Source organism: Heterocephalus glaber, unplaced genomic scaffold (assembly GCF_053883595.1).
Source record: "Heterocephalus glaber isolate CG9 unplaced genomic scaffold, H.glaber_assembly_v1.0 deba00001111, whole genome shotgun sequence".
NCBI classification, from domain to species: Eukaryota; Metazoa; Chordata; class Mammalia; order Rodentia; family Bathyergidae; genus Heterocephalus; species Heterocephalus glaber.
Genome location: NW_028258194.1, coordinates 466,943 through 486,606, shown reverse-complemented (window position 1 = coordinate 486,606; position 19,664 = coordinate 466,943). Strand labels below are relative to the sequence as shown.

At 41.7% G+C, this 19,664-nt stretch overlaps 1 protein-coding gene across 4 annotated transcripts in view; it reads left to right on the top strand.

Annotated features, from left to right (window-relative positions):
• Positions 1–19,664, top strand: part of Herc2 (HECT and RLD domain containing E3 ubiquitin protein ligase 2) — a 184,582-nt gene that overhangs the window by 111,428 nt on the left and 53,490 nt on the right. For all 4 annotated transcript variants that reach the window (XM_004872187.4, XM_004872188.4, XM_087210102.1 and 1 more), the window contains exons 54-67: positions 4–109; positions 195–286; positions 4,157–4,332; positions 7,740–7,851; positions 9,749–9,830; positions 9,941–10,084; positions 11,538–11,628; positions 11,910–12,087; positions 12,262–12,343; positions 12,427–12,598; positions 13,092–13,236; positions 14,022–14,247; positions 17,447–17,618; positions 18,984–19,170. In XM_004872187.4, the coding sequence (XP_004872244.2) occupies positions 4–109; positions 195–286; positions 4,157–4,332; positions 7,740–7,851; positions 9,749–9,830; positions 9,941–10,084; positions 11,538–11,628; positions 11,910–12,087; positions 12,262–12,343; positions 12,427–12,598; positions 13,092–13,236; positions 14,022–14,247; positions 17,447–17,618; positions 18,984–19,170 (1,965 nt within the window). The remainder of the gene's footprint in view (positions 1–3; positions 110–194; positions 287–4,156; positions 4,333–7,739; positions 7,852–9,748; positions 9,831–9,940; positions 10,085–11,537; positions 11,629–11,909; positions 12,088–12,261; positions 12,344–12,426; positions 12,599–13,091; positions 13,237–14,021; positions 14,248–17,446; positions 17,619–18,983; positions 19,171–19,664) is intronic.

The following is a 19,664-nucleotide window of genomic DNA, read 5'->3' as shown; positions in this document are numbered from 1 at the left end:
AAGCATTGGATTCGTTTGGAGATTTTCCCAGATGTTCTTGTTCATAGATTAAAAATGATAGTAGATCCTGCGGACAGTAGCTACATGCCATCCCTGGTTGTAGTGTCAGGTAATTGAATTTGTTTACTGAAAAAGAAGTCTTTTCTGTTTTTAGTAAAACTTTTTTTGATTGCTTTGCTGTTTTTTTTCTGTAGGTGGAAATTCCCTCAATAATCTAATTGAACTAAAGACGATCAACATTAACCCCACCGATACCACTGTGCCCCTGCTGAATGACTGCACGGAGGTGAGTGCAGCTGTTGTCCTACCTCAAGTGATTTCTGTATTAGCCTTGAGCCTGACTTCCCCTCTTCATTAAATAATATTTATTGTAGAGTTTAATAGTTTCTTTTATGCAACTTGAATTAGCTGTTTTTCAGATCAACTTGAAAAGGACATGAAATAGATTTCATTCTGTTTCTCTTTGTACTTAATCTTAGCCAAAAGGCTGAGAAGCCATCTGTTTCTTTTCGGTAGCAGCATTAGAAAGTGTGGCTAGCACATTTGACTGAGGCTGCTGTTTGCATTACCTATTTTTGTCTTCATTAAATATCTTTTTATTAGTTTACCATGGTTTTCTGACCATATATGTGACATTGAAATTGTTTTCTTGTTGTCATACCCTTTGGCATCAAGTGCTGAACTTGGCATGTGGTAGTACTCTTTCAGTTGGTTAAGAAGGTAACTGTCAGAGTGGGTCCAGGTTTATTGTAAGAGTCTGAGAGAACCAGTGAGGGTTCTTTTAAACAGTCAACACTGCAAATCAGTGAGATTTTCTTTCTCAGATCCTCAGTGAATCTTTACACACAGAATGCAGGCACTGTTCTAATACATTAAATGTTACGTGTGCTGTTGTTTTAAATTGTTTAAATTTGTTTTTGTTTTTTTCTTTTTGGGTACTGGGGATTGAACTCGGGTCCTGGAGCTTGTGCAGCAGGTGGAGAAACCACTGAGCTAAATCCGCGGCCCTAAATTGTTTAAATTTGTTAATTGTTAAATTTTTAAATTATTAAAGCCCGCCCTTCCCTCCTTCCTTCCTTCCCTCCCTCCCTCCCTCCCCTTCCCCTTCCTTCCTTCCTTCCTTCCTTCCTTCCTTATTTTTGTGGTGCTAGGGACAAAACCTAGGACCTTAAGAATGCCAGGAAAATATTCTACCACTGAGCTATAGCCCTACCATTCACCGTTTTTTTGAAAACTCTGACTGTCTGTCTGTCTATCTATCTATCTATCTATCTATCTTTTTATTAAAAGCTCTATCTGTCTATCTGTCTGTCTGTCTGTCTATCACAGGACTGGGGATTAAATCCAGGGGTGTGCTACCACTGAAATACACCCACAGCCCTTTTAGTTTTATACTTTGAGAGACAAGGTCTCAGTAAATTGTACAAGGTTGGCCTCCACCTTGCAGTCTTTGTCTCAGCCTCCTGAGTAGTTCAAATTACTGATGTGCAGCACCACACTCAGTTTAGATTTAATATTTCCCTCCTTCCCTTCTCCTCCTGCCCTGTCCCTGTCCCTTCCTCCTCCTAGTCCCCCCACCCCCTATCTCAGAGCCTGAATTCAGGGTCTTCAGATTTAGACAGGATCTCGCTATGTTTCTAAATTGCCCAGGCAGAGCTCAAACTTGTGATCCTCTCGTGTTGGCCTCCTGGAGTGCTGAGATTACAGGCTTGTGCCACCATGCTTGGCATGTATATTTCTTAAGTACCAGCCTGTTACTCCATTCTCCCTGGTCCAAACTTTGCTTCACTTCTTTATTTTATTTTTAATTGACAATAATTGTATATATTTATGGGATTCATTGTGATGTTTCATTTCATGGTACCTTTTAATATCATGTGGCTAATTGATGTAGTAATCACCTCAAATATTATTTCTTTGTGGTCAGATTTTAAATCTTCTCTTAGTATTTTGAAATATATAATACATTATTCACTGTAGTTACCATTCATTTTATGATATCTTGATGAATATTTAATCAGTAGCAGTGTTAATGAATACATTGACATTATAAAAATGAAAAATAACAGTCAGTATTTCTGAGAAAAAAGTAATACTGAATTTAGTGTGTTTTACTGTTAACTTGTTGCTAGGTAACTGAATGCAGCTTGTAGTGCCTTATAGTTTAAGTATTTTCGTGTTTTAACTAAACCAGTAAGTATAGAGTTAATTAAACCAGCAGATTTAATAAAATATTTCCAACTCAAAACAATTTAGGCTGTAATATTTGAGAAGTACAAAATACTGTATATCAGGTATGTGAGAAATGTGAAGTATTGTGAGTGAATGAGAAACTCATGCCCCAGCCAACTGAAAAGCTTAGAAAATACCAGACTCTTACATAGTCTCTCCTGTGTATCTGGCTTGTTATGGAATTTCTAGTGTATAACCAAAAATAGAAAGCATACTGAAACCTTCCAGAGCCCATGCTTCAACACTTATCAGTATTTTTCCAGGTATATTCCATTCATTCTCTCCCTCCATGTTTCTTTTCAGTATTCATTTCTAACAAAGACTTCTTTAGTAGCATTATTCAATCCAGCAATTATTGCTTAGTGTCATATAACATCCAGTCGGTGTTGATTTTCCAATTTTCCCATAAATGTCTTTTTGCAGTTGGGTTATATGACTGGATTCAGACATTGTCTACACTTTGAACTGCATTTAACTCTTAGTTCTCTTGGCTTTTTCTTGCTAAAGGGAAAAAAAGACTAGGTCTGTTATTTTCCTGTAACATTGTTCATTTTCTTTTTTTTTTTAAAGTTAAGGATTGAACACAAGGTTCTTGCACTGAGCTACATCCTCAGCCTTTTTCTAAAAATTTTGAGACAGAGTCTTCCTAGTCACTAAGTTGCCCAGGCTGGGCTAGAACTTGGGGGTCCTCCTGCCTCAGGCTCTCAGAGCACTAGGGTTACAGGCCTGCATCAACGTCCCTGGCTAGCATTGTTCATACTCTTACCTTGGCTTTTGTATTGTCCATGTGTATTGTTCAGCCTGTGAAATAGGTACATCTTGAGGTTTGGTCAAGTCAGAGTTAGACACTGAAAAGTAATTGTGTTGTGGGCTTCCTGCTGCATCACTTTGTTCACGCATAACAAAAGGATAGAAGAATATTGTCAGGACCACCATAGGGATGCAGCCTGCCATGTACAGGGTGTGGAGCACTTGTGGGAACAACACATAGACTTTAAAGAACCACAGAGATACAGCAGAGGGGCCTTGGGTCTTATTTGTATTCTGGTTTGAATAATTCAACAATGATCCCACAGTAAAATAACATTTATGATACAATCAGAAGTTTGATTACTGTACCATATTAGATGGCATAGGAATTATTGTTTGAGCTATGATAACAATAATGTAGACATATTTTAGAAGCCTGCTGGGCTGGGGATTTAGTTCAGTGGTGCCACTGCCTGCCTCTCAAGCACAAGGTCCCGAGTAAGAACCCCTCTACTAAAAAAAAAAAAAGCCTATTGTTCAGTAATATATACTGAGGTTTTGAAACAACATAATGCCTTATGATAAGCCATATATAAACAAGATTGGTCACAGGTTGATAATTATGAACTGAGTGATGGCGTATGGAGTTCTTTGTACTTTTTTCACTAATTTGTATATATTGAAATATTTTATCATATTTTAAAAATTATGACAGTTGTGTGGCTACCTGACATTAAGTCTCTTTCCAAGGTAACACATCTTCATTTAAGAAAACTCTGAAAGAAGATGGTTTGCCATTTAGTAAGGCTTTCATCCTGCTTAGATTGATTGATTGATTGATTGATTGATTGATTTGGTACTGGGGATCGAACTCGGGTCCTTGCGCTTGTGAGGCGGGTGGCGAAACTACTGAGCTAAATCCCTGGCCCACTGCTTAGTTTTAGTGGGAAAATTAGTGCAAGTCCAAGCCATGAGTAGACACATTTGATAAGTTAGTAATTTCTTTTGAAGGCTTACCTTACTTGGATGTGATCGCTCTCAGGTGGCATTTCCAGAACCTGAGCCTGACTCTCCACACGTTCTTCTTCATCTCAGGCATCCTGAGATCTCCTCTCCAGCTGCAGTATAGAATGTGTTTGAGTCTAAAAAGTGTAGCTCGTTATTTTCTGTCTAGTATCACAGGTACATTGAAATTGCCATAAAGCAGTGCAGGAGTTCAGGAATCGACTGTAAGATCCATGGGCTCATCCTGCTGGGGCGCATCCGTGCCGAGGAGGAGGACTTGGCTGCGGTTCCTTTCCTGGCCTCAGATGATGAAGAGGAGGAGGACGACAAAGGGAGCAGTGGGAGGTGAGAGCAAGTGTGACTGGTGCTTGCCCAGCTTCACCTTGTCCCGAGTCCTCTCTCAAGTGTGTTGCATCGGAGCGCTTTATGTAGAGAGTAGGGTTATGCCTGCAAGAACATTAAGTTTACAAAAGAAGAATGTTTTAACTTTTATCTTTCAGAGAACATGTAATGCATATTGAGGCCATACTCTTAAGTGAAATAAATAGGACACACATGTGTAAATACTGAATAGTTTCTCTGGTGTGAGAAACTGAAAGTGTAAATAAGGACTAAAATGATTAAAACAAATAATTGATAAATTGAAATAGGAAGAAAAGGTCCAAAGGGGTAGGGGTGTTGTGAGGGGAAGGGGAAAGGAAAGGAGGGAAAGGAAAAATTATGAGAAAAGAAAAAAATGGAAACAAAGCCTTTGTAAATAGGGAAGGGTGGAGGGGGTGAAGGGAGGGCAGGTAATGGGGAAAAAATAGGAACCAAGATCCATCATGTACAGGTACAAGCACCCAACGATAAATGTAAACATATACCTAAGATGTACCAATAAAAGAATTTAAGAAAAAAAAAAAGAACATGTAAGCACATGTTTTAAAAAATATTGTTAAAATGAAAACGCTTGCTTTTTCTATCTGAAATAGCACTTTACTCTTGGTACACTATCTTTGTAGTTTATGGTACATTTTATGGGTTTTTTTCTGATACGCATTTATCATTACCTTTAAAAGAAAAATGTATTTTTTTTTTTTTTTTAATGGTACCGGGGATCGAACTCTGGTCCTTGTGCTTGTGCAGCAGGCGACGAAACCACTGAGCTAAATCCCCGGCTATGTATTCATTTTTATTACGGTAAAATATACATAATTTACCATTTTAACTTTGTCTTTCTTCAGTACTGGGGATTGAATCCAGGGCCTTCACACTGAGCTACATCTGCAACCTTTTTCTTTTATTTTGAGACAGAGCCTTGCTAAGTTGTTCAGGCTGGGCTTGAACTTGGAATCCTCCTGTTTCAGCTCCCAGAGTGCTGAGTATTCTACACTAAGCTCCATTCTAACCATTTTTAAATGCAGTTCAGTGGCATGAAATGCATTTACATTGTTGTGCAGCTGTCACTACCAGCCACCTCTGGAATGTCTTGTGTCTAATGTTGGAGTGCAGTATTTCTTCTTTTGACTCTTCTCAGTTACTCGTTTAAGTTCTCCCTGTGTATGATATGAGTGGTGTAGTGATGCCTGTTACTACTCAACATGCATCTACATGTATCAATATGTATCTCTGTTGGCCAGTACTGTGGAGAATGTGTAGAACAAAACCAGACAAAACTTACCAAGTGTGTTGCTACATGAGTGGCCAGAAGGCCTTGAGGGTCTCCAACAGAGTACAGTCCCCAGACAGTACAGGAAGAGTCAGTGTTATCAGAGCTTCTGGTACAGGGAATAGCAGTGTGCCAGGCAGTAACAGTATCTGTCATTCGTGCATTTATTCCAAGACCTGTGTGCTCTAGGCCCCGTTTACTGTTAGCAACACACAGTGTAGACCATCACTATCCTTATAAGTGGTATCTTCCTCGATTAATTGCTGTAAGTGAAAATGCTAAGTCAGAGGCTGTGCAGTATGTTTTGGGCTTGGGATGTACTTCAGAGATAGAGTGCTTGACTTGTATGCGCAGTGACTTGGGTTCAGCCCCAGCACCCCAAAACCAAAATCTAAATTGGTGTGTTTTCCTGATTCCCCAAGGCACTGTTGGGTTGCTAGTGTGGGCCTGGCCCTGCAGACAGGCACCAGAGGCAGGCCACCAGTGCCAGCTTTGCCCTGTTGACCCAACAACCTTTGTGTAAGTTCTTTGCAGTGTGTGACATAAAGAGACAGAGGTAATCATCCACGTCACTGTCAGGCACATTCTCACAGTCACAAGTGGGCAGCTGCTGTGCTAAGAAGTATTCTAGGGCTCTCATCTTGATGTTAGATTCTGTCCTGTTTTATTTCAAAACCTTTGCATAAAAAGTGAAAAGAGGATAATATGTACATTGCTACCTTATCTAAAATGTTGGGCTATATGTCAGGCTGATCATATCTACACATTAATTAAATGAAGAACACATCAGTTCACTTAAATAAGGAAATCATAGGGTTTTTAAGAGAAAATTGAAGATTAGCATTTTCTTATTTGATAGCTATTAAAATGAATTGGGCAAGCAGAATTAGAACATATAGTATATATATGAAATAACCGTAAAGTTTTGGCTTTACTTATTGGTCAGATTTTTAAATAATTGAATGCATTAACAAAAGAAAACCTAGATATTTAAATGTAATTTTTTCATTAATTAATAACTTCAAAATGAATCAGTGGCGCCAGCAGTCCTCCACAGGTTGGCACCCAAGCGGGAAGTGCCCAAGTGCAGCTGACCTTCCCTGCACATGGTGGATAGTGAGGTGGTGCTGGACATTAAGTGTTCTGAATGTCACTCCTGGTTTCTCATCTGTATTTTGACCAATGATATGTATAGGGTATTTCAGTACCTTGTACATAAGCTTGCTTTCCTGGGCCTGGCATCTGATGAAAGAGTTTTTCTACATTTTCATTCCCAAACCATAAAATTTTGATCCCATAAGGTAAATATTTATTTGTATGTAACATGTTAAAAAATTCTTACCTATCTAGAACCTAGTTTCCGGAGTCTTCAGTCTCCCATCTTAGCTTACAAAAATAGATCAAAAGTGGACGGGCGATTTAGCTCAGTGGCATCGTGCCTGCCTTGCAAGCACAAGGTCCTGAGTTCGATCCCTGGTACGTCCCCCGCACCCCCCCCCCTAAAAAAGATCAAAAGCTTTTTACTGAAAGCCAAAAACCCTCACACATAAAAGAAGCAGTTCCTTAGCACTTGTCTGTCAAAAGACCAACCAAAAAAATCTAGCATTGTCTTGTGTGTTTTTGCGGTTTCAAGTTCAAGAATCTGAGTGTTTTGCCTGCTGTTGTTTAACTTCCCCAAGAAGACAGTTGAGGGGATGAGATGAACAAAGTGGAAGGAGCAAGTCTTCTGGAAAAGAAAGGTGGCAAGGACCTTCCCCAGCTAACCAGCAGTCAGGCCTTCTGGCCATGCCTCGGGCAGAGGGTGTGAAGGAAGAAAGTAGCATTTGGCTGTTAACACGTGTCTGTTAGGCAACCCCCAAGATCATATGGCTACATCTATTTTATTCTTTCTTTGGGGACAAAACAGCCAAATGTATGTCCAGATTTAGAGACATTGTCACAAGGCCAGTCCCAGTGGCAGTTCCTGGTTCTGTGTGTGGTACCTGTGCGTTTTGGTGACAGGTGTCAAAATTTTTGCGCGCTTGAGTTTGCTTTCCTTTTATGTTGTAAATGTTTTATGCTGTTGTAAATGACCTCTGTTTCTTTGTTTCCTTTTGGTCAGCCTTATTAGAAAGAAATCTGCGGGCCTGGAATCGTCAGCTGCAGTGAGAACCAAAGTGTTCGTGTGGGGACTGAATGACAAGGACCAGCTGGGTGGGCTCAAAGGCTCCAAGGTACCTTCCTTCCCCTCCGGGCTCGCGCTTGCACTTGCGCCACCTGCGCCTGAGAGCGGGCTGTTCTGTAGCGCCTGCACCCACAGAAGGCTCAGCGACAGCCCGTTTCAGTCAGACTTTTACCTTCTGTATGTGGTTTTTAAAATTGGCTCTTGGAAAGTAATTCTGAAACATTCTGAAAGGACGTTATCAAATTTAGTTTCTGAGAAGCCTCTGTCCTTGGACAGTAAGTGCACTTTAGATGTAGCTGTATTTCCTTCAACTAGACTTTGAGAAGAAATGCATAGGTGAAAATTGTAGACTATAACTGTATTCATCTTTTTGCTTACCACAAACAAACAAAATGCTGTGTTCAAAATGCCATAGGGGTATGAAGATGAGCAAGTTAGGATGTCTGCTCTTTATGTACTTGGTACTCGAATACTTCAGGGTGAAATTCTCTCTGTAGAGAGAGAATGCTCTGGTAACACAAAGACACAAAACGTGTGCACACGTGCACCACACACATGTGTCATCTTTGGGGGGCTTATTTTGGCTGGAGAGCTTCATGTTCCCATTCATCTATTAGTAAATCATGAACTCATGGGGAGGCTGTGCCACTTACCTATCCCATAAATAGTTAGATGAAAGATTAATTTGAAAAGTATGTATGTTGCTTATCTATTCTTAAAAAAGAATAGATAAAACTAATTCTGCATTTGAACTAGAGTTGAATTCAGTGTGCCTTCTATCACTCAGTGTCTCTTGTCTGAGTAGTTCCAAAACAATTTCCTCCAAATGTCAGTACCCGGAAACACCTTTTCATTTTGGAGGACTGAACCTGCTTCCTTCTAGTGTTCCAGTGTTCATCATCCATCATAAGTTCTCTTCTTACCTGCATTGCCAAGAAACTAAGACAGTTAGAACTTGTTTATTTGAACTCTTGCCCCATCGAGGTCCAGCCAGTTTTTATCTTTGTTTTGGCAGCCTTGAACTGCACTTGTGTGTTAAGATCGCTCACCTCCGTTTTGAAGTGGGCAGGGCAGTAAGCTCTGGTGTCTTATCTGTTTCCTGGCAGGGCTGTCCAGTGGTCACTGAGGCATGGCTGTTGTTGGGAGCCAGGACCCCAGTCAGTCACACATGGAGCTTTCATAGGAAGGACACTCAGTGGTCCGCAGTTGTGATGATAACCCTTTCTTCTACTGCAGGAGTGACTCTGATAGTTTACGAACCTGTCTAAAAGGTTTCTTTGACAAAGGGCTCCAGGGGTATTTATTTATTTAGTTATTTAGCAGTACCAGGGATTGAACTAAAGACCTTGTGCTTGCCAGGCAGGCGTAGCACCACTGAGCTACATCCCTGGCCCTCCAGGGATTTTAAATTAAGTCACGCTCACTCACAGTGGCAAATATAAGCATATGATTTCTTAGAGGTATCAGAGTCAGAATCAAAGAGAATGAGCAGGACTTGACCTAACTTTTATTTTTCACCTGTACTAATGCATTTTATTTTCACCTTTTATTGTGTACACAGATAGAAAAGTTAGGGTTGTACGCTCTCATGTCCTTGCTACTAGCATCAGCAGTTACCAACAGCTGACTGTAGTTTTGTCTTTATTTTCTGTTCATTTTATTTATTTATTTATTTTTTGTACCGGGGATTGAACTCGGGTCCTTGCGCTTGCGCAGCAGGCAGGGAAACCACTGAGCTAAATCCATGGTCCTGCTCATTTATTTTAAAATAAATCTCAGTATATCCTTTTATTCTTAACTTACTTTAGTGTTAGAAAAGAACCGTGGCTAATATAACCATAAAAATTTACAGTGATTCCTTGTAGCATTGGTTATTTAAAAATTTTAAAGTGCATATAAAATTCTTTTTCTTTTTTACTTTGCTTTTTTAAAAAATCTTTTTCTAGATAAAGGTTCCTTCCTTCTCTGAGACTCTGTCTGCTTTGAATGTGGTTCAGGTGGCTGGTGGTTCTAAAAGTTTGTTTGCAGGTATGATTATTCTAATATTAGAAAAAAATTTAAATTATTCTTAGCACATACATAAAAATAGCTTTTGTGTTGTGGAAATTGAGTTTTCTTCTGTCTCTGGTTTTTTGCAGTGACCGTGGAAGGGAAGGTGTACGCGTGTGGAGAAGCCACTAATGGCCGGCTAGGGCTGGGCTTATCAAGCGGGACAGTCCCCATCCCACGGCAGATCACCGCACTGAGCAGTTATGTGGTCAAGAAGGTGGCTGTTCACTCAGGTAAAGGGCCTCCTGCCACCACCGTTGGTGGTGGAGAAAATCTGTCACTTCTAGAGTGCAAATAACTTAAGGCCTGAAAATAATTTCCAAGACGTCCTTCCCTTCTTTTTCACATTTTACCTTAATTAGCAGGAAGAACAATTGGATAATGTAAATCTCTGGGTAGTCTGGAATCTAATTAGTGCTACAAAATTAGGTTTTTTGGAGACCAGCATTGCCAGTATTTTAGTTGTGTGGGTGTACCCCTCCAAGGATGGGGTGTTTAGTCTTGGAGCCATGGTCTTCAGCCCATTGTATCAATAAAATTATTAAGTTTTGTGCCTAAATATGTTTTTTTTTTTTTTGAGAGTTTTATCAGACTCCTAAAAGTGATTGTGAACCTCAGAGATGAGAAAGATCGTTAAAAAGACACACCTCCTCACTCTCCTTCTCTTTAGAGCAATTTTATCAAATGCTATTTTGGTTTTTTGTTGTCGTTTTTGGTATGGGGGATCGAACTCCGGTCCTTGAACTTGAAATGCTATTTTGAAGCACAGTGCTAGATCTCTGAGGAATGGAGTTGAAGTAGATACGAAGTTTAGTGCCTGCCGGTACCAGAAGGGGTTAGATACAATCCCATATAACAAGGAATCCAAGTGATAGTGCCCTAAGCCAAATAGAGGTTACTTTCCTCCTCTGTGAAAGTCTGTGGTAGGTCTGGGCCTGTCCGTGTATCCTCCCTTCCCACCCTGGGACGGAGGCCCTGCTGCAGTACCCTCTAGTCCTAGGCCCAGGTGGGAGCAGAAGGTGGGTCCTCCAGTCCATCCAGCCCTTTCCAGAGTGTCCTGTGGGCAGGGGAGGCCGGGAAGACTGGTTGTTAGCTGAGCACTTGCTGCCCCGATAATAGGGGATTCTGTTAATAAGGAAGTGGGAGAATGAATGTTCAGGACTGGCAGAACAAGTTACACCTGTGACCCTGAGGGGTCGGGTTGGTGTGTGGGCCGGGAGAGCCCTGCGTCCTGGGAAGGAGCTACTGTGCTGTGGGAAGAGGGAGTGTAATGACTTCCTTGCAAATGATGGTACTTCTGCTTAAATAATTCCACTGTTGGCTACAGTGCTCAGAATCTTAAATTGCCACCATATATGTCAGTTTTCCCAGTCACAAATGTACTTATTTTTACTTTTTTAATCTAAATTTTGATGTTTTTAGATGTTTAAATAAGAGGAACACTATTGATAATCAGCATTACTTTGCCTCACCCCTACAAATAAGTTTTAGAGCTGAAATGTATATAGATTATTAAAAATTCATCTATTTTGCACATGTCACCAGAAAGCTTTCCTAATAACTAAATTGTTGATCCTGTTTGCTCCATTTATTCAACAAATAGTCATTGAGTGTGTGCTGCATCCCGGGCACACGGAGTGGCTATGCTGTGAACTTTCTGTACCTGGGCCTGTGTGAATATTGCAGGTGGCCGGCATGCTACGGCCCTCACCGTTGACGGCAAAGTGTTTTCTTGGGGCGAAGGTGACGATGGAAAACTCGGACACTTCAGCAGAATGTAAGAGTATTTTTACTTGTTAGTAAGAAGCTGTTACTAATAGTAACAGAATGCCTTTTAACAGTTGTTTTGTAGGGTGTTAAAATGGGATAGGTTCTTTGGGGAAATAGGGCTTTAAGTTTTTAACATGGACGAATATGTGATTTAGCTTTGCATACTCTTTTTTTAAGGTTTGATAGTTAAGTTGGTTTGTGGATCTTGTGTTGCCTGAAGGTAGATCAGTGTGGATGTCTTTTTGCCTTCTTTGAAGAAGGGTGGAGTGTGGTTTAATCTTGTTTCAGGAACTGTGACAAGCCAAGGCTGATAGAGGCACTGAGAGCCAAGCGTATCCGGGACATTGCCTGCGGGAGCTCGCACAGTGCAGCGCTCACCTCCAGTGGGGAGCTGTATACCTGGGGTCTTGGAGAGTATGGTCGGCTGGGACACGGAGATAACACCACACAGCTGAAGCCCAAAATGGTGATTATACCATTTCATAGGAAAGCTTACTGCCTGGCGATTTCAAGTGGAGATAAGCCTTAAGTCTAGAAAAGTTCAGGATGATGTGTGCATTATTAGCTCTCGGTCTGTGAGAAAATTTCCCCTTTCTCAGTGCTTGTGCTTGACTCTGTTTTTAAATTTGTAATTGAGTAGGTGAAAGTCCTTCTTGGTCACAGAGTGATCCAGGTTGCATGTGGAAGTAGAGACGCACAGACGCTGGCGCTGACTGACGAAGGTGAGTACCTGTCATGAACTCAGGGTTCTGGGTGGGTGGAATGTTATGAAGCCCTGGCCTGAAGTGCTTCTCTTTTAACCTAGGTTTGGTATTTTCCTGGGGTGATGGTGACTTTGGAAAATTGGGCCGGGGAGGAAGTGAAGGCTGTAACATTCCCCAAAACATCGAGAGACTGAATGGCCAGGGAGTGTGCCAGATTGAGTGTGGCGCTCAGTTCTCCTTGGCACTCACCAAGTCGGGAGTGGTGTGGACATGGTACGTGGACTTCTCCCTGTCTCCAGTGCGTCTGTTTGCGCGAGGGCTTCTGAATCCTTTGATCCTGAAAGAGGTTTATGTTTAATTCTTGTGAAAGCTTTTTTTGTTAAAGTGCCAAATAATGGGTGCCCATACCAACTTTGGATGGTGTCATTATTGTGACCAGAAGCAGCTTGAAAGGACATATACCATGCAGCACTTTGGAAGGAAGTTTGTGTTTGTATCTTATGTTCAGTCTCTTTGTATGAAAATCTGGAATAGTGACCTAAATTGTGGTAAAGCATGTATTACAGTATGAAGGATCTTGATAGCTGAATTAATGAATTAATGAGTTCACAGTTTATGGTTTTAGAATGTAAGTTCAATGACCTTGGGTGCTACGTGTGGCGGACTCCCCGAGTCGGTTCTGAAAGATGTGAGACAGTGAGCCTTTTCCTGTACAGTACTGCCAGAGTATGACACTGCAGTAACACTCACCCTGTTGACCTCTCAGGGGGAAGGGGGATTACTTCCGGCTGGGCCATGGCTCTGATGTGCACGTGCGGAAGCCACAGGTGGTAGAAGGCCTGAGAGGGAAGAAGATTGTGCATGTGGCTGTCGGGGCGCTGCACTGCCTGGCAGTAACAGACTCGGGGCAGGTAAGGCTGCAGGTGCCCTGGAGGAGACGTGGTTTTCTGAAGTGCTGTGTAACCTGATAAGTTGAGTCCTAGTGCCAGGAGAATGGTGAGGGTGGGCCAGTACCATTTTGTCCACTAGTGCATCTGCCTGCTCACCAACACGGGTGGGGGCAGGGCCATGGGAAAGAGTTGTTTCGCTCTGAAGACCATGTGGGAGTGAGAAAAGTACCATTGTTAGTACTGCTTTTGCTGAGCTGTTAGTATTTTACTTTACAGAGTTGATAGATGATGGGCGAGACATAATTTGAGAAATAAAGTTAATACTTGATAAGCATTGCTCATTCTGTTGCTTTGAGAGGTACACACTGTGACTCGATAATGGGTGTCATGTTTTAGGGTTCATTTATGGAAACAGCACACTGTTTTTCATCAGAAATGAATGACACCTTCTGGCTTTAGAAAGGCAAGCACATTACTTAAAAATAAGCGTGGTGTTTTTTATTGTTTTTTGTTCTAAAATAAAGGAAAAAATGAATTACTACTTAGTTGAAGGAGAGGATCCCCTTTGCATTCTATAACAAAACAAAGTGGATAAATTAATTGGGTTGATATTAAGTAGGTTGCATTTATAGCTGCTGGGAAGCATTTTCATGGTTACATTGCACACCTGCCATTGTATAAGATTATGATACTATTTTTTACCTTTAAGAGCTCAGTTCTTTGAAGTACCATGACAGATACTTTAAGCATTTTCAAGAAAATGATCTGAAATGTTGAAAATTGTGGTTTTTTCCCCCTACAAACAGGTGTATGCTTGGGGTGATAATGACCATGGCCAGCAGGGCAATGGCACAACCACAGTTAACAGAAAGCCCACACTTGTGCAGGGCTTAGAAGGCCAGAAGATCACAAGGGTGGCTTGCGGGTCCTCTCACAGCGTGGCATGGACGACCGTGGATGTGGCCACACCCTCTGTCCACGAGCCTGTCCTTTTCCAGACTGCAAGAGACCCTCTAGGTGCCTCCTATTTAGGTAACACAGATCTTTGTCTTCTCTGAGATACTTTTGCTAGTGACAGCAGTGTTGCCGATTGGTTAATTGTGCTGTATTCATTGCATTATGAACCAGCTGAGGCATGGAAGAGTTACGGTATACTCCTGTGTGATTTATGTGTGCTTGAATGGAAAGTTTTTAGAAGAAGGTATGATACTGATTCTTATCCTGGGCTGCTTCAAGTTTTCTAACAGCTTTACTTAGTTTTCATTGACAAATAGTGAATCACACCCATTTAAAGTGTACATTTTGATCAGCTATGAAATACACATGCATCTGTGAAATATAACCACAGAAGATTATGAACAATGGGGCCGGGGATTTAGCTCAGTGGTTCTGCCGCCTGCCTCGCAAGTTCAAGGATCTGATTTCAATCCCCGGTACCAAAAAAAAACACCACACACACACACACACACACAAAGATTATGAACAATGCAGCACACCTGATGTTTCCCCCCATCCTTCGCAGCCCTTCCCTTCTGCTCTTGGCTCCCCTCCCTTCCCTCTGGTATCTACTGACTTCTGTTCTGTCTCCAGTTTGCATGGTTTGGAACATATAAATGAATCCTATTGCATGTACTCCTTTACCTTGCGTTTTTCACTAAGCATAATGGGTGATTAGTTATTTTTGGGTGTCAGCTTTGGTCTGAGGCATGCTGTGTTAGCTTTCCATCTCTGACAAAAACACCTGAGGAAACAGTTTAGTTTAAAGGAGGAAAGATTTGCTGTCTCATGGTTGGCTGGCTCCATTGTTCTGGGCCTGTGGTGAGGCAGTGCCTTCTGGTGGTGGAAGGGCGAGTGGGAGCAAAGCTGCTCACCTGTGGTAGCCGAGAAGCAAAGAGCAAGGTTTTCTGCTACTGTTGTCTGTGGGCATCAGATTCCAGGGCCTTCAGCCCATGAGTGGGGACTTTGGCACCAGTGGTGGGGACATGAGCATCAAATTGGAGCAGCCCCTCGTTACTTGGATGGAGGGGTCAAAATCAGTATACTACAACAGGAAACAGTTCAGAGATCTTTACTTTCTGATCCTGGGCACTGAAGGTGTGTAATGAGTTGTCCCTTTTATTCTGTCCAGGCTACATGCCGTTAGGGCAGGTAGTACTCATACCCAGGGTGGGTCTTCCCATTATCTGCATCCAGAACTAGGCCAAACGATCGGTGGGCTAATTTAATGATCACACACACTTAATACTAGTAGCACACACTCTAGATTCAGCCACCTCTGAAAAGCCCCACCTGTGATCTCATGAGGCTTTGGGCGGGGCAGCCAGACACAGCCATAACAGTCATATGCCAGCTTCCTTCTGTTTGAAGGGCTTCTTTGTTGTGTCTCATAGTGTAGATGTGCTCATGCATTCAGCTTTTTAAAGTCTGAGCTAATACATATTTGGCTTTATTTTGTAGGAGATCTTTGCTGGGTATAGAATTCTAGTTTGACAGTTTGTTTCTTTTAGTGCTTTACAGAACTCATTCCACTTTATGGATAAATGTCATTTACTCTTTTCTTTGTTCTTCTGTATGCAGCATGTCTTTTTTCCTCTTGATGTTATTAAGATTTTTTTATTCCTAGTTTTGACCGGTTTGATTATGCGGTGTTCTGATGTAGCTGTTCTCATGGTTTTTGTGTGTGTGGTTTACTGTGCTTTGTGGGTCTGTTGAGTTTATAGTTTTCATTATATATGGAAAACTTTCCATCACTATTTCTTCAGATTTTTTTTTCCTTGTATCTTTTTGCCTCCTTTAAGAACTCCAGTCCATGTATATTAGGTCTTTGAAGCTGTCTCCAGGAAACTGCTGCTCTGTTCATGACTTACATTCTTTTCTGTTTTATTTTCGATTGTTTGTATTGATATATCTTCAGATTCAGTAATCTTTTTATTTTCATTTTTTAATTTTCTTTTTGGTACTGGGGCTCAAACTTGGGTCCTTGCGCTTGCGAGGCAGGCGGCAGAACCACTGAGCTAAATCCCCGGCCCAATCTTTTTATTTTCTAATGTGCTGTCGATATCACTAAACTATTTTTAGTCTTAGACATTGTAGTTTTCCTTTCTAGAAGTTTGATTTGGCTATTTTTTGTATCACCTCTGTTTTTAGTTGTATTTTTGAACGTGTGAAATGTAGCTGTAAGAAATATTTTAATTTCTTTGCTGATTCTAGCATCTATTGGTTCTTGGTTGTCTGTTTGAGTGACTTTTTCTTGTTATTTCTGTGTTGTGTTTTTGTGTTGTATTTTCTTGTTGTTCTTTTACCTAGTGGTCTTTGTCTGGATGCCACACATGATGAACTCTGCTCTGGATTGCTGGAGATTTTTCATGCCTGTAAATCTTGAGCTTAGATGTGGCTGAGTTACTGAGCAGCAATTTGATTCTTTTTGTTCTTGGTTTTAGATTGGTTAGGTGAGTCCAGACCAGGGGCCGATTTCCTACCACTGAGGCAAGATCCTTCTGAGTACTCTTTCTAGGTCTTCCAGTTAGGTGCTGACCTGGGGTTTGTGTGTTTGCTGGGTGTTGTGCCTCAGGTCCTTTCAGGCAGCAGTTCTTTTTGGCTTTGGATAGTTTCTTCTCCCTTGTGTTCCCATCTGGCTAGTTTCCCGTCTTGGCTGGGGTGAGAGGGGGCAGGTCTCTCTCTGGTGCCTTGTTTTCTTCCTGGTCCTGGCCGTCAGCCTGTGGCTGTGTTGGCCCCCCTGACTCTTAGCTCTGCCTTCTTCACCTGGAGAGCTCCAGGCTCCCCTGTCCCTTCCCTCTGGTGAGGGCTGGTGGCTCTCAGACCAGTGAGCATGGGGAATGTTTAGACTGTTTCATGGCCCGCATCTTTCTTTGTTGTTTTTGATTTGTTTTTGTTTTGTCTTGTATTGCAGGAGCAAGTAAATACAGATAATTATTGTACCATTTTCACACATTATATGTACGTAACATGAATTTTTGTAAATGTATTTTAAAAAAGTGTTTATAACTTATTTTTGCAGTTCTAATGAACTTTTGCTGAATATGGCTTCTTTATGGAAGTATTGATAATTTCCTGTTAACCCTTGAAAGACTGTCAGTGAGCCTGATACATACTCTATGAAGTAGCAAAATGCAGGCTGTGGTGTGTTTCGGAGCTAACCTAAAAGGTCAGACTTTATAGAAATAGAAGAAAATGTGATCTCAAAAACAGATTTTTATTTTTCTGATTTTAGGTGTGTCTTCGGATGCTGATTCTTCTGCTGCCAGTAATAAAATAAGTGGTGCAAATAATTCTAAGCCAAGTCGCCCTTCTCTTGCCAAGATCCTTCTGTCGCTGGACGGCAGCCTGGCCAAACAGCAGGCCTTGTCACATGTGCTCACAGCGCTGCAGATCCTGTATGCCAGGTAGGCTGTGTGCTGATGTTTGAAGTCCTACAGTTATGTAAACTTCACGCTTTTGTAATATTTTGATGAACTAGATGTTTCAGTGTTGTGTTACTGTTTGTAAATGCTATGAGTTGCAAGTCGCATATCCTTTGATGGTGATCTTTGTGATTGTCCTAGTGGATGTTGAAATATGAATCAGAAAACCAAGTTAAGGAACATAATCATTTTTCTTTTTGGTCAGTAAACTCTACTATTTGGGGAAAGAGAAGAAGATTTCATTGATACTAGCTTATAGTGATGTTTATGATGACATACCCTCTTCACTCGATAAGGCGGAGTTATGAAACTTCTGCTTTTGAAGTATTTGCTGTTGTTTTCTGTCAGCCTGTATTAGTCAGCTTTCCATGCCTGTATCAAAATACTGAAGCTTATAAAAACGAAAGATTTGTTTTGGTTCCAGCCTGTGATTGGTTTGGGCATGTGGCAAGGCAGCACATGATGGTAGAACACATAGCAGAGCAAAACTGCTCACCTCATGGCCAGGAATTGAAAAGAGAAAAAGGAAGGGACCAGGCTCTTTATGACAAAAAGACCCCCTCTAGGCAGGGTTCTGCCCTTCACAGTAATAACCACACAGAGGACTCAGCCTTTAGCACGTGGCCTAGGGGGACATCGCAGATGCAGACAATTGTGCAGCCTCAGTGAGCTGCATCTCTCAGTGTGTCACGGGTGTGGGCTTGACCGATGTACTTCTGTAGGAACCTTGGTTTCAGGACAGAGCCCAGGTCAGCTGTTGAGAGGACATTCAGTCCTTGCTTTCTAGCATGTGACTGGCTTTTAGTAAACACAGAATCACTTGGTGTTTAATTATCCAGCTCCTGGTTCTAACAACAGCCCATGAGAGTTTCTTAGGGTGAACCAGAGACTCATTCTGGTCTGGCTCACATGTTGTGTGGTCTCACCTGTTACTACCATGATCACGAAGTCTAGCCAGGCACTGCTCAGCAATAGAAATAATTCTGGGACGTATGTTGTGTTTCTGTCAGTGAAGTCACACGAATTAAGCAGGGTAGCTATTCAAATATAGCTGCCTATAAAGTTCCAGGGAGTACCACCCTATGAGGTCACTGTCATATACGGAATCTTTTCTTGGCCAAAATGTCATTATGTGGGGCATGACTATAAGTAAGGTCTGCAGTAAGCACTTCGACTGATAGCCCATGGCCACCTGACAGCCATGCCCAGTGTCTCTCCAAAATTCCTTTACCACATGCCCTACTGAAACGGGGACATGCTTCCATGCGCGTTCACCCCACCTTGCTGCCTTCTGTTGCGCTGTGGTGAGAGGCAGCTCACTGTGGGCCTGGCTTTCTGTTCCCGCAGGGATGCAGTGGTGGGCGCCCTGATGCCGGCAGGCATGATCGCCCCAGTGGAGTGCCCCTCGTTCTCCTCGTCAGCACCACCTTCGGAGGCGTCTGCCATGCTCAGTCCCATGACTGTGGAGGACTGCATGCTGGCTATTGATCTCGAAGACAGGCTGAGTCCCAGTCCATGGCAAGAGAAGAGAGAGGTAAGAGCGACTCCTAAAGCAGCATGTATTAGATCTAAAGGAAAAGGTAGCTTCTTTGTATCTAGGAAAATCTCAGTCATTTTGTCATTTAAGCTAGGCTGTTTTTGCACCCGTTACTTAGATTTTCAACTTGAATTATAAAAATATACTATTAAAATGAGCTTTTTTTAGTATTGAAATACAAATGGGTCTATTCTTTTAAAAGTCATTAGATGGAATTTTGAAACCTTAAAGGTCTAAAAAGTCAGAAATGTTGTAATTTGTCTTGGGGAAAAACCCAATTTGAAGAGATATGAGCTCATATTAGTCTGATTCAAGTGAGCTGCTATGAATATTAATAGTTTTCCTGGAAATATGAATGGTCTTGACTTGCAGGGCTGCTCTAGGCCCAGCAGGGTGGTAGTAGACATGTGGTGTGAGCACTGTGTGGTCTCTGTGAATGTGGAGCATTTTAGACAGCCCCAAGTGGGTTAGATAGAAACCCCTGAACTTGT